Source organism: Mytilus trossulus, chromosome 10, assembly GCF_036588685.1.
Source record: "Mytilus trossulus isolate FHL-02 chromosome 10, PNRI_Mtr1.1.1.hap1, whole genome shotgun sequence".
Taxonomy (NCBI): domain Eukaryota; kingdom Metazoa; phylum Mollusca; class Bivalvia; order Mytilida; family Mytilidae; genus Mytilus; species Mytilus trossulus.
In genome coordinates, this window is record NC_086382.1 from 70,763,752 (window position 1) to 70,779,514 (window position 15,763).

At 34.5% G+C, this 15,763-nt stretch overlaps 2 protein-coding genes across 2 annotated transcripts in view; both read right to left on the reverse strand.

The window, feature by feature from the left end:
• LOC134686593 (perlucin-like protein) overlaps positions 1-10,651 on the reverse strand; it is a 29,670-nt gene extending 19,019 nt beyond the window's left edge. The window contains exon 1 of the mRNA XM_063546268.1: positions 10,586-10,651. Coding sequence (XP_063402338.1) covers positions 10,586-10,607 — 22 coding nt within the window. The 5' untranslated portion in view covers positions 10,608-10,651. The remainder of the gene's footprint in view (positions 1-10,585) is intronic.
• Positions 10,652-13,827: 3,176 nt separating this feature from the next.
• LOC134688458 (neuronal acetylcholine receptor subunit beta-4-like) lies at positions 13,828-15,177 on the reverse strand. Its single transcript, XM_063549193.1, has one exon. It carries the CDS (start codon positions 15,090-15,092, stop codon positions 13,893-13,895), a length of 1,200 nt encoding a protein of 399 aa, XP_063405263.1. The 5' UTR covers positions 15,093-15,177; the 3' UTR covers positions 13,828-13,892.
• Positions 15,178-15,763: the final 586 nt, after the last annotated feature.

Here is a 15,763-nt window from a genome sequence, read left to right on the forward strand (position 1 = left end):
AAGACAAGATCCTTGTATCTACGTTGGTCATTCTTTTTTATGAACAAAGCAATACCAACACTTTCAATTTGCCTTTTAGTTAGAAATGTGGAATACTTGTGTAAAGTGTAGAAAACTCAAATGTTTCAATACTATAACAAGATGAAAGAGAGTTAGATTGTAATAAGTATCATGAAAAGATGTATGTGAAGTTAGCAGCCGGTTCGTTATTCGTTATTCGATATTCAATATCCAACCGGCTGCTAGCAGTCGGTTAGATATTCAAAATTTTGTTGAAAATCATAAAAAAAAAAAGAAATACTTGATAACATTAAAAACATGATTTTCATAGTTAAGAGGACTGATAAGATACGTAGGAAATCGTAAAATGACCTCTCCAAGCTGTTGTAAATTCTCGTTGTGCTCGAATATAAACCCTTTTCTAAGTTGCATATTTGTCTTTATGTAGTATTAGTTTTGTCAATAAAACGACTTGAAAGATGTACTTTTGTACATGATATTTCGTAAACCAAAAAGAAAAACTGATAACTCTAGAAAAATTCTAGAGATAGAAATATTTATGGAAAGCCAAAAAAACAATTTTTCAGCCAAAAAATGTCAAAATTTTAGGACAAAGGGCACAGGGCAATGGTAAGAGCCCCCTGATCTCTAAATCTACCTAATATTATGCAGACATTTAGTCAATATGTAGATACAAACATGACTTAAAGAAATTTGGGTACACTTCCTGTCTTCCATGTTTACGGAGCGCCCAAAGTGCCAGTTGGATATTCAGAATATATAGCGAAAACCTATCCGAAACCGCTTAAATAAGGTTGAGACCCCCTGGTCTTTCAATGTCCATTAAATTCAACCAAATCATAGATTCTACATATATTAAGATTGTTTCAGAAGGATTTTCTAGAAAAATGTCATCTTCGATATCTACGGAGCGCTTAGATTGTCACTTTTTAGCAAAAAAATGTCAAAATTTTAGGACAAAGGACACAGGGCAATGGTTAGAGCCCCCTGATCTCTCAATCTTTCTAATATTATGCAAATATTTAGTCATTAGGTAGATACAAACGTGACTTAAGGAAATTTGGGTACACTTCCTGTCTTCCATGTTTACGGAGCGCCCAAAGTGCCAGTTGGATATTCAAAATATATAGCGAAAACCTACCCGAACCGCTTAAATAAGGTTGAGACCCCCCTGGTCTTTCAATGTCCATTAAATTCAACAAAATCATATATGCTATATATATTAAGATTGTTTTAGAAGGATTTTCTAAAATAATGTCATCTTCGATATCTACGGAGCGCTAAGATTGTCACTTTTTAGCAAAAAAATGTCAAAATTTTAGGACAAAGGGCACTAGACAATGGTAAGAGCCCCCTGATCTCTCAATCTTTCAAATATTATGCAGACATTTAGTCAATAGGTAGATACAAACGTGACTTAAGGACATTTGGGTACACTTCCCGTCTTCCGAGACCGTTTAAATGAAGTTGAGACCCCCCTGGTCATTCAATGTCCATTAAATTCAACCAAAACATAGATTCTATGCATATAAAGATTGTATTAAAAGAGGAATGTTTCTTGAACGGAAAGTTTGTTCCAGATCAGATCAGACAAGAACCCTAGTAGAATTGAGGCCCTTGTTTCAAGTACAAACCGTCACCATAGGTTGAAGTCAGCTTGGCGGGGGAAGATATACAGACCTTTATCACGCACCTTCACACAGCTCACAAAACCACCCTTTTTGATGTAACATCCAGGTCCAAATACATTGTTGACGGCTATTTTACACAGGCAACTTAGGGCTCCAACACCTCATGCTGGCAGAATTGTGTTCGCCAACATAGGAAGGGCTCGCATTGCCCTTCCCGCTAACATGGGTAGGAATCCACTTTCTTTTTGAATGTTCTTCTTCAATTGGGTGGTGCCTATTCCCAGATTCATACAATTAGAACCTTTTTGTAGGAGCTTGGTGATCTTTTCAATCTGGCGCGGGGTAAGCAACATCTTGTGTTCACCTTGCAGGTTTGTGTGGGATAAACGAATGGTGACCGGCAAACCTTTTTTGGCTGCTCTCTGTTATGTATTAGCTTGACCTTTTATCAAGTTCAAACCGTATTTTGATAGACTATTTATTCATACCTAGCAAAGATGGAAGCGGATGGTGAGATGTTCACTGCGGAGATTGATAGGATCGCCGTCTTGATTTGTGAGGTATGTCTGCATGCGATTGATGGTTCTCAAGGACACGTAGAATGCAATGTACTAACAGGAGTAACACGGAGGATGCCACACGTAGAATGCAATGTACTAACAGGAGTAACACGAAGGATGACACACGTAGAATGCAATGTACTAACAGGAGTAACACAAAGGATGACACACGTAGAATGCAACGTACTTACAGGAGTAACACGAATGCTGCCACACGTAGAATGCAATGTACTTACAGGAGTAACACGCAGGATGCCACACGTAGAATGCATTGTACTAACAACAAGAGTAACACGAAGGATGCCACACGTAGATTGCAATGTACTAACAGGAGTAACACGACGGATGTCACACGTAGATTGCAATGTACTAACAACAAGAGTAACACGAAGGATGCCACACGTAGAATGCAATGTACTAACAGGAGTAACACGAAGGATGCCACACGTAGAATGCAATATACTAACAAGAGTAACACGAAAGATGACACACGTAGAATGCAATGTACTAACAGGAGTAACACGAAGAATGACACACGTAGAATGTAATGTACTAACAGGAGTAACACGAATGATGCCACACGTAGCATGCAATGTACTAACAGGAGTAACGCTAAGGATGCCACACGTAGAATGCAATGTACTAACAGTAGTAAAACGAAGGATGCCACAGGTAGAATGCAATGTACTAACAGGAGTAACACGGAGGATGCCACACGTAGAATGCAATGTACTAACAGGAGTAACACGAAGGATGACACACGTAGAATGCAATGTACTAACAGGAGTAACACGAAGGATGTCACACGTAGAATGCAATTTACTAACAGGAGTAACACAAAGGATGCCACACGTAGAATGCAATGTACTAACAGGAGTAACACGAAGGATGACACACATAGAATGCAATGTACTAACAGGAGTAACACGAATGATGCCACACGTAGCATGCAATGTACTAACAGGAGTAACGCGAAGGATGCCACACGTAGAATGCAATGTACTAACAGTAGTAACACGAAGGATGCCACAGGTAGAATGCAATGTACTAACAGGAGTAACACGGAGGATGCCACACGTAGAATGCAATGTACTAACAGGAGTAACACGAAGGATGACACACGTAGAATGCAATGTACTAACAGGAGTAACACGAAGGATGTCACACGTAGAATGCAATTTACTAACAGGAGTAACACAAAGGATGCCACACGTAGAATGCAATGTACTAACAGGAGTAACACGAAGGATGACACACATAGAATGCAATGTACTAACAGGAGTAACACGAAGGATGCCACACGTAGAATGCAATGTACTAACAGGAGTAACACGACGGATGCCACACGTAGAATGCAATGATTAGCCATTTGGTCATATTGTTACAATCATCAAATTCCATTGTCCATATTTTTACATTTCTGTAAAATAGCAATTAAGAAAAGGCACCTTGTCAATGTTGTTTCAAAACGGGATAAAGTATCATCACTTTCGTTCAAATTAAACTCTCCTCTATTTGTTTGGAATTTTGCCTTGTGTGCCATTCGTTTTGTATTTTCCTGTAGGTGTTCGGTTATTTCTTCGGTATTTGCCTTGAACGTTTGGGATGGATTACGCAGCTATCTTCCATCAGAGGGGTTCTATTTTTAAGAAATGACCTTAAAACATATTAAAAAATCCTAATAGGGCATTAGTATTTGGTGATCTTTTCCAACTTGGGTTCGATGCTTACATTGTCAATATACAACGACGATCTTAACAACATATTTACAATTGTGTCACTACAATCAATAATATGAAGACACCACAACAATCATCACTTCCTATGTTATCGTCGCGTCACTACAACAACAAAAATTGCCAATACAGCACCACGATCGTCCCTACCTGTTTACAATAGCACCACTAAAACCATTATTACATGTATCAATGTACCACCACGATCGTCCCTACCTAAATACAATCGTGGCACTTCGACCAACATTATCAATGTATTAGACATGTTACGAAAAGGTATATTCACGACGCTGAGGTTGACAATTTACACTTTAAATGTGGGGACTGTGTCACAACACTAAAGAGATTACCTGTGTATACTTTGTATTTTATTTAAAAACCGCATTGATCCTTTCGCAGGCAATTTCGTATGGAACGAATATCCAATTACATTTATACGATTAGAAATATAAGAAATAGATATTAATACTTTCCATTATACTTTTAAGTAACTATAATAATACTGCAAAAACATGTGTGTGTGTGTGGGGGGGGGGGGGGGGGGGGGGGGGGGGGGGAGTTCATGTTAATGCAGTAGATGTGCGGGGTAACGGAGATACGGGCTACATACGTGTGTGAATTCTTTGGCGAGCCCTTGTCTTGCAAATAGTCTTAAGTATTTTAATCTGTTGTATACTTTCTCGTGAATATATATGTAACGATCATTTTAATATAGTTTAAAAAAAACCAGTGTATGTATTTTGATCCAGTTGTTTACCACATAAATTGTTATCTAACGGGGTCTGTTTTAAATAACTAAAACACGATTTCAATTTGAGGCATGTTGCACTATATAGAAAATTTCGCCCGGTCATATAGCTTCGAAGGCATGTATTTTCTCTCTTTATTTTCTTCCAACTTTGTCTCAATTTCAAAAGTTTCAGCTCATTTTGTATTTTCTGTATAATAGTTTGTGATTGATTGATTGTTGATTGCTTAACGTTCAGCGGCAAATATGTCATGTATGTTTGGAACAAAATGAGGTTTGTGTAAAATATGACTCGCTACTCGTCGGTTGAACAACCCTGCAGAGCTTCAAAAGCATCGCATAATGACTTAAGTTTGCATTTATATCTTAAAACCACCTTATGCAGATATTTTTTATTTCATAAATTCCTAAAACATTTGAGGAAATTCGCCAACCGTTTCATTAGAAAATGAGAATATGAAAAAAAAGTTACACCGATGACCGATGGCTCTTTCCTGCTAGGAGTTTCTCTAAAACAAATATGTTTTTTTAAAAATTAAATCTGTTGAATGGGTACCTATTACTACCCTACGGAGGTACCAGTTGTTATTTTCAGGGAGAGGGGGACTAGGATTAAATTTGAAAAAAAGGCAGGACGGGAGTTTTGAGTTAAGAAAAGGAGGAATGAGTAACTTGGCCAAAAAAACCCTAAAATTTAACTTGCTTACTATGTATAATATTATCAATCTAGAATTGAATGAACTTGTATAACCCTCAGCCCCCCCCCCCCTTTTTTTTTCTAGACCATCCACTCCTACGCGCGTACAGTAACACCTTTTATGTCTTATGACAGGTTTTAGTCAGCAATGATATCACAAAAGCAATTGTCGTATAAGATGTTAAATACATAAAGATGTTCTAGGTAAATGTAATTTGAATTAACCAAGACGCACAGGATTTAAATTTTACCTATTTTAATCTATAATCAATGTTTTGACACCGTCCCCAAATTTTAAGTCTAATTTGTCAACCTCAGCGTCGAGAATATACCTTTTCGTAACATGTCTGATATTACTACGATCGTCACTTCAACCCATGTTTATTAATACATGACCAAACTTTTCAATACCGTTGTCACTATCATAATACTTGGGTGTGTGTAATATCTTTTTTTTCCTGTTTTTTTTTTTTTTGCATAAATTTGGCCTTTAGTTTTCTTGTTTGTATTGTTTTACATTGTCATTTCGATGCCTTTTGTAGTCGTATATTATATTCAGTTACAAAAGGCCTCGGATCCAGAGCTTGAAAAGGGGGGGGGGGGGGATGTTGCTTTAGCCAATTCTGAACGTGTTTTTATTTTTTAATAAACTGTCCAAGGTTGTCGTCAGTAGAGAACAAAACGCAAAATTTGTCCTGTGAAGTTGAACAGACAATGCATGGGAAATAGTGCATCCACGCATATCAGAAGCATCTTTTTAACCGGTACATTTCACGTTTATGAAAAGGAAAAGAAGTGTTTTCCAGTTTTCATTTAGAATGCTATACATTTGAGTACTAGGTACACATGTGGAAATAAAGTTTGATTATCATTAGATTCAGAAAATATAATTTTTATAAAATAAATCTTATATATGATAGGGTTAAAAGGTATTTTTCTTCAAATCAAGCTAACGAAATAATGTCGTTTTAATCATAATCAAAGTAATAAAATATAGGGATACCTGCCTTTGATTGTCTTAATTAAATCCTTTGATCCTCTAATTAGCAATTGACCTTCAGGCCAATGCAATTATAACATGTGTATATTTAAAGGAGTGTACCGACAAAGTGTCACTCTATTCACTGAATAATTCAGTGCTAGATATTCAATTTATAGTTAAGATATTTACATTAAAACAAGAAATGGTTGATAAAAAAATTATTTTAAGATTTTCAAGCGGGCGGAGGGGGATGTTGCGACCCCCTAAATCCGCTAGTGCTATGTGATTAAAGCTTTACTCATTTGTGAAGGCCGTACGGTGACTTATAGTTGTTACGTTTTGTAAGACATAAAGCTTTATTTAGAGTCGGTATAAGCAAGCAATTACAAACAAAAGCTCTGAAGAGCTTTTAAAACCAACATAACAACAAGTAAAACAAAACATACATATCGAGTCCATGCACACAACATAAAACATATAAAGCAAGAGTTCAATCAGTATATAAACATGCAGCACAAAAGTTGTTTACGCATCTTACAAGTTAAACACATACTGATACATGCAATTATGAGATCACAAAAGCACAAATGAAATGGTTGGCACATAAAAAGCATTTAATTAAAAGCACATAAGTTTCTAAAATTAGCACAAAGCAGCAGAAGCACTATAGTAAAGATAACAAAATAAATTTGCCATGCTAAAAATAAAGCAACAAACCAAAAAATAATGAGTAGAGATTAACTGGTTTTGCAGGCAAAGCATTGGCATGAGCTGCCAGACCAAGAATTTATCAAGTTCTTGAATTGATTTAAAGATGATTGCTTACGAAGCTCATCTGTCAGCTTATTCCAAAGCCTAGCACCTGCATACCTGAAAGATTGTAGGCCATATGCAGTTGTTCTTACATGTGGTAGATCTGCTGTATTCTGGTATCTGAAAGAGTAAGTGTTTTCCTTTAAGTGAATCAAATCATGGAGATATACAGGACAATCTTTATTTATAATTTTGAAAACTTCAATCGCCAAAGATCGCATTCTTCTTACTTTTAAAGATGGTAATTTTGATTTGCAGAGTAGATCTTCATAACTTGCTGAATGGTCTTCATAGATAAACCTTAATGCTCTCTCTTGAATTTTCTCTATCTTTTTTGTATTTACCTCCCCACAAAAGTGCCCAACTAATGGGCAGTAATTAAAGTTGGACATTATGAAAGAATAATAAATTTAATACATTTAATTGTTTGGATGCTTTTTTTTTTTACATATTATAGAGACATGTTCATTGAAATTTCGTTTAAAATCTATTGTTACACTTAGAAGTTTAACGTTATCTCCACACTCTATTTCATTACCTTCTAATTTAAATTTTAGGTTTTTGTCTTTAGTTTTTTTACCTACAGCTATTGCCTAAAAAATTTCTGGATTTGCTTTCATTTTATTTATTGAGAACCAGTTTATCAAAATTTTACTTTCATCTTCTAAAGTTTTAATTAATTTATCTAAATCGTTATCCGCGTATGAAAGGGTGTTGTCATCTGCATAATTATGAATAAAATAGAAAATGTCATTTAAAAAAACTATTAAAAGAGGGACGAAAGATACCAAAGGGACAGTCAAACTCATAAATCTAAAACAAACTGACAACGCCATGGCTAAAAATGAAAAAGAAAAACAGAAAAACAATAGTACACATGACACAACATAGAAAACTAAAGAATAAACAACACGAACCCCAACAAAAACTAGGGGTGATCTCAGGTGCTCCGGAAGGGTAAGCAGATCCTGCTCCACATGCGGCACCCGTTGTGTTGCTTATGTGATTACAAATCCGGTAAATAGTCTAATTCGGTAGGTCAAATTCATGAAAGGGAAGGGGATTATAGTTACGACGTAAGGAACATATCCGATATCATTTGTGAAACGGTTATTCCAAAACGGTCAACCAACTCAATAGTGTTAAATAGTGTTGGCCCTAATATTGACCCTTGTGGCACCCCTTTAAACATTGTTTGCCAATAGCTTGAATTAGTACCTACTTTAACACACTGTTTTCTATTAGTTAAATAGCTATCCAAAAGTTTAAGAGATGAGGCGGAAACACCATAGGATTTTAATTTTAGTAGGAGGAGGTCATGGGGTAGGCAGTCAAAAGCCTTGGACAAGTCCATTAATGTAGCAGCTACATATTAATTCTGATCTAAAGCCTTTTTCCAATCTTCAATTATTTTTAATAAAGCGGTTTGGCATCCATATCCTTTTCGAAAAGCTGACAGAAAAATGTTGAAAAATGAATTAAAATATTCAACAAGTTGATTTTCTATAGACCTCTCAATAATTTTTGAAATCATGGGCAATATACTTACAGGTCTATAGTTTCCTTTATCAAAAGTGTTTGATTTTTTATTCAAGGGTATTACTTGTGCTTCTTTTATTTTATCTGGGAAAACAGTTGATTCAAATGATTTATTTATTATTTTAGAAATTGGATTGGATATTTCAGATTCGGATAATTTTAATATTTTTGAAGAGATTCCATCTTTTCCTGTTGCCTTTTTAATGTTAATTTTATTGATTTGTTTTTTAACAAACTCTGAATCTACTGGGCTAAAATTTAGTTTTCTGGTTTATTTTCTTTTATAATTTTATAATTTTATTACTTGGATGATGTTCATCTATTACAGTATCTATTGAGCCGATATCTTTGGCAACATTTATAAAAAAAATATTAAATAATTCAGCTACTTCATTTTGATTGTTAATTATCTTATTTTCTTCACAAAGGATTAGGTCTTTTGAAAAATGTCAACCTTTGTTTGTTAGGAAAGGCTTGATGGTTGGCCAAAAATCTTTGCTGTTAGGTCCTCCTATGCATCTTTCCATGATAAAGTTTCTGATGGATTTCTTTTTAATTTTATTTACTAGATTTCTTTGTTTTCTGTAGCATTCCCAATTTGTTTTATTTTTAAAATTTTGATATTTGTTGTATGCCATTCTTTTTTTTTTTTTTTTTTTTTTTTATATATTTCCCTTCGTAACGTTTGATTCATGAATTGTGCTGGTTTGTTGATGGCTTTCTTTTTTTTCATAGGTATGTGTTTGTCTATAACCTCCATGAAAGTAGTTTCGAATGTTTCTTATGCTGTATTTACATCTGCTGATTTTTCTATTATATCAGTTAAGTTTTTTCCATTTAAATCTGTCAAAAAAAGTTCCTGATCAAAGTGTTTGAAACTTCATAATTTATGAAACCTTTATTCATTTTTGGTAGTTTGCCTTTAAATTGAGTGGAAATAATGTTATGAACATCACTAAAACCACAGTTGAAATTTAAAATATTTTGACAATAAGTTGTTTGGTTTGTTAGAATAACATCATTTAATGTGGCAGGGGCATGTTTTGTGAAACAATTTTTTTTTTTTTTTACCAAATTTGTGAAATCAAAAATATCACAGATATCATTTAAGGGGGTACATTTTTGCTGGGAGAGCATGTTATAATTTAAGTCACCAAGTAGAAGAAAATTATCATACATGGTTGATAATTTATCAAATGTACATATAAATTCATTTTTAAAATTATCATCTTTTATTGAAGGAGGTCTATAAAGTCCTGCAATTAACCATTTTCTATAATTAATATGCATTTCTACCATAATTGAACATAATGAAATACATTTTCCGTTGGACGTTGAGCAAACATTAAAAAGTCCATCTATTTTGTTATTGCACTAATAATCATGTGATTTTGAATTAACATTAAACCAACTACACAGGTCAATTTGCTGATATGCAGTTTATAAAATGACCAAAACAGTAGATATAAGTCTTTCTATACTCCTATAAATAGGTTGTGTTATCTTAGGTCCAATAATCCAATAATCCATGCTAACCTTTAATTACAAAACACATTTCTGACTTAATACGAATTAAGTAGACTAAGTACAGTAGCACTTAACCACAGTACATACGTCAATCTAATAATGGCTTTGCATACTACGTATTAAAGACACTCTGATCAATGTAATCCTACAGGATTATTATTGCACAAAGCTCTATTCAACGTTTGACCCCATCGTTAGTTAAATCCCTCTTGTTTATAGTTTCAAATACTAGTATTGATAAAGCCTGCATTATCTAAAATTACTATACTATTTTCTTAATACATGTATCATAAAGAAAGTATATATATACATGCGTAATATATAAGCTTACCTGCAGTAAATCGCATTAACATAAAATAAGTCTTTATACATGCATTTACGTCAAATGGAAAACTTTTTGTTTGATCAATTTCGTTATCTGAAATGGAAGAGGTCCTTGTTTTGCTATATAGTTCTCATTAAGTTATCAAAGAAGGGTTTCTAATAAACGCGTTAGGTTATCGAAGATTGGTTACTGATGAACGCGTTAGGTTATCAAAGATGGGTTTCTAATAAACGCGTTAGGTTATGAAAGATGGGTTACTGATGAACGCGTTAGGTTATGAAAGATGGGCTACTGATGAACGCGTTAGGTGATCGAAGATGGGTTACTGATGAACGCGTTAGGTTATCAAAGAAAGGTTACTGATGAACGCGTAAGGTTATCAAAGAAGGGTAACTGATGAACGCGTTTGGTTATCAAAGTTGGATTTCTGATGCACGCGTTAGGTTATCGAAGTTGGATTTCTGATGCACGCGTTAGGTTATCAAAGATGGATTACTGATGAACGTGTTAGGCTATCAAAGATGGGCTACTGATGAACGCGTTAGGTTATTAAAGATGGGTTACTGATGAACGCGTTAGGCTATCAAAGATGGGTAACTGATGAGCGTGTTAGGTTATCAAAATTGAGTTTCTGATGAATGCGTTAGATTGTCAAAGATGGGTTTCTGATGAACGAGTTCGGTTATCGAAGTTGAATTTCTGATGAACGCGTTAGGTAATCAAAGCTGGGTTACTGATGAACGCGTTAGGTTATCAAAGATGGGTTACTGATGAACGCGTTTGGTTATCAAAATTGAGTTTCCGATGAACGCGTTAGGTTATCAAATATGGGTTTCTGTGGAACGTGTTAGAGTATCAAATATGGGGTTCTGATGAACGCGTTAGTTTATCAAAGTTGGGTTTCTGATGAACGCGTTAGGTAATCAAAGCTGGGTTACTGATGAACGCGTTAGGTTATCAAAGATGGGTTACTGATGAACGCGTTTGGTTATCAAAATTGAGTTTCCGATGAACGCGTTATGTTATCAAATATGGGTTTCTGTGGAACGTGTTAGAGTATCAAATATGGGATTCTGATGAACGCGTTAGTTTATCAAAGTTGGGTTTCTGATGAACGCGTTAGGTAATCAAAGCTGGGTTACTGATGAACGCGTTAGGTTATCAGAGATGGGTTACTGATGAACGCGTTTGGTTATCAAAATTGAGTTTCCGATGAACGCGTTAGGTTATCAAATATGGGTTTCTGTGGAACGTGTTAGAGTATCAAATATGGGATTCTGATGAACGCGTTAGTTTATCAAAGTTGGGTTTCTGTGGAACGTGTTAGAGTATCAAATATGGGGTTCTGATGAACGCGTTAGTTTATCAAAGTTGGGTTTCTGTGGAACGTGTTAGAGTATCAAATATGGGGTTCTGATGAACGCGTTAGTTTATCAAAGTTGGGTTTCTGATGCACACGTTAGGGCATCGAAGATGGATTTCTGATGCACGCGTTAGGTTATCAAAGATGGGTTACTGATGAAAGCGTAATAATTCCCGAAAGTAACAAAATGGGGGAATCCTTACAACCTAAGCAGGTTTATCGTAATTATGTTCGAAGTTTATTGCGTTGCATCACGATGCGGAGCTATTTTTTTCAATCGACATACATGACATATACACACCTTGATATTGTTACTTATCACACATAGATTCTTATTGGATGGTTGATGATGCAGCTGAGTTCTATTAACAGCTGAAATATGAGATAAAGAATGAACCACATGCACACATGGAGATGTACTCACATTTTAAGAAAGCTCAAACTTATTTATTAGTATTTTCAGAAGGCTATTCAAAGCAAATACATGAATTAAAAATTGCTTTGTTCGTTTTTCGACCTTGATATAATAACGATCTTTGTTTTCTTCAAATAACTAAGTTTCACTTGTTTGATTATGATGTTTCATTTACTTCGTCTTATGCTATGCTCATGTCTGTTGAAGATTAGAGACTTGTGCTTAAAGAACAAAAACGGTTTAAAGTAAGAGTTTGAAGAAGATATCAATATTAGCTCACATCCAGTAAGAAAAGTTTATATAAGCCCACATTCAGTAACAAAAGATAATTTGTGATAGAAAATTACGAAACAATATCTCTCAATTATAAAAACAAAGTTTCTGATGAAATACAGCACTTATGATGGCTTTATAACGTCGACAATTTGAACGTTCATGAGCCATATCTGTTTATAATTTCCGTTTGAGCTAAACTCGTTATGTTTTTTAACCTATTATATATACATTGTTGTTTGTCTTTCTGTTTTTTTTTTTTTACCATATCTTTGTCAGTTTTAAATCGAATAATGATTAACTTCTAATGGTAAACCATTGAGAAAATGAAAATTTTTTTTGGGTCTGATTTGGAGGTGGAAGATATTTCAACAAAGAATATTTGTTTTTGGATGAAAAACTGCATGAAATTCGTCATTTTAATTTTTGGCATGAAATATGTAACAAAAAACAAACATGAAAACCACTGAAGATCACTGAACTGCAGTCTCCTTACTTAGGACATACATTACACAAAAATAATTTGTGAGGTTTAAAAATGTTATTTCATGTAGCGCTCAACACCACATTGAATATATATATTTTTTTTAAAAGGCTTAACTCATTAGATGGGTACACATAGAAATGCATCTAAACAAAACACAAAGTGAACATGGGCGGCTTCTTATAAATGTCAAAAAAACAAAATGACACTCAGAAAAGATCTCAAATTAATCGCAGTTACTGTCACCTAGTTTATAGTCAATAGCAACTAATGAAAACAAATCATGTTTTTAAGACTGAAATACCAATCAGTACGCATCCAACATCCAATGGATCAGAAAGACCAAGTCAGAATTATGACAGTTGTTATCCGTTCGTTTGATGTGATTGAAATTCTGATTTTGCAAATTTGCTTAGGGATGACCCTAGGAGTTCGGTATCTTTATTATTTTACTTCTAAGTGTAAATACACCATGCACAGTCAGACACTGACATGACACTGTGCCTTACCAAAATATAGATATTAACAGATTATGGAACCATAGGAACATACTCAGATTCTTTTCAGGTATCTAACCTATTTGTCATGTGAATCATCAATACATTCATTTTACTGGTATCTTTATATGTATAATGCATTTATATATAACCAGACTTAATTGTTTAATCTACTTAATAAATGTGAAAAAATTACCCCAAAACGCAAAGAAAAAATCAAATAAAACACTTTTTATTCGAAAATTAGTCTAAATGACAGTTTATCTCTTTCTAAGAATGTTCTAGTGTAAACTCAAAATGGCCACAACGCTACTGGTGGAAATCACGACAATACTAAGAACTGTCCAAAACATAAAAAAATCAATCGATGAAGTAACGTCACTCCAGGTCGTTTCTGTTTCAACATCATTTGCCTCTGTATTTTTAATTTGAATATTTTCCACTTTGTTTTTGTCGGGACTGTTAACGGCTGAAGTCTTGTTAAACGGCAGACATTTCATAAGTCTTATTACAGATGGTGGAACGGGATCTTTCCGATGATGAAGCCTTAACTGTAAGACAGTTATAGTTATAACAATCGTTCCCATTGCTAGTTGAAATATCAGATAATATCCTATGATGGAGCCAGATGTCTTTGGAAGTTCTGCATTGACTATAGTGAGGAAAACGGCAAACGACAAAAAGACTGTTATACATTGTGAAATCTTCTCACCACTATCGGCAGGAAGAGCGAATGTTAATACATTCAGAAAACTTAAAAGAATAACAGGGAGGATAATGTTCATAACATAATATGCAGCGTTACGTTTAATGTTCAATGAAAACGTAACTCTTGATTCTGCAGCATCAGAGGCCTCAATATGGGCCGTCGATAAAACTGTCCATTCAGAATTTTCCTCATAATGGTCCAGGTTTATTCCATTGTTCCAAAGTGTAACATTGACATCTTGTATTCCACTTGACCACACGACAAAACTTAGTTTGCATGTCTGTTTATCAAATGGAAAATACTTCGTGTCAAAAGAACATTTTGATTCAAATACTTCGAAGGGTTTCCAAAATACTTGTCCGTCTTCCGTAACAGCTGCATTGATAAAACTATTTCCAAGTTCCTTAAGTTTAGAAAAACCATTTTCTAATGTTATATCTGGCTTCCAGATATCTGACTGAGGAATATAGAAGTATGCTATTCCGCCGTAACTTGCCGGAGTCCACACTAGAAATTCATCTATCCATCCCAAATATAAAAATGCAGTTGTTGTTAGGCTCCCTTTTATTTCATCTATATCGTTAATTCCGACCAAATATAAGTCCAAATCTACAGTGGTTGCTGTAACCTGAGACGACTTTGGTCTAACACGTTTATCATAACTATTTGTAGTAAACAATGCCGTAAGTAGATCAGTCACATCAGTTCCAGATTGTCCGCTAATCTCAACAAATAAAATAAGAAAAACCACATTAAACAGTGAAAAATACATGTAGCAGATAGTGAATAACAGCGGTCAATATATATACATACAGTGTGTGGTGAAGAATAAACAATACGTTGCGACTTTATATAGGTGAGCGTTAATTCCCTCTGAATAGTATTAATTATAATGCATAAATACGAATTTATCGAATTAAAAGCATGTCAATAACGTATGGTCGGACCATACGCGTATCGTCGGGGTAATTAACACTCTGTTTTAGTTTACTTTTTGTACTTCCAAACTCTTCATATGGTATGACCGCTCATTCAAAAGACGCTAACATATAGGCAATTTTATCATTATATTATAATGAAAAGATAAGCTAAAAAAAAATAAGAAGTTTCACATAGTTAATTTTACTTAATTGTCACATTTTATACCGATGGTCATTACCGATTTTTTTATTACGAGTAAATGGCAATATGTCGACTAAAAAATTAAATTCCAAGAATGAACTGTTACATAAGAAGTCACTGGAAAGCAGCATACTATTAGTTTATTTAAGTTGTGTTGTGAAGATGGTGTATTGCAGTCATTTTACGATATTTGAGATCTAGAGCTTCTTAAAAACACCGTAGACATAAGAATTGTCAAAGACCTCGGTATCACTGTACGCAGCTGCAAAAAAGGCTTGTTTTTCACTCGAAAACAAATTGTGTAAATGAAAAAGATCGTGC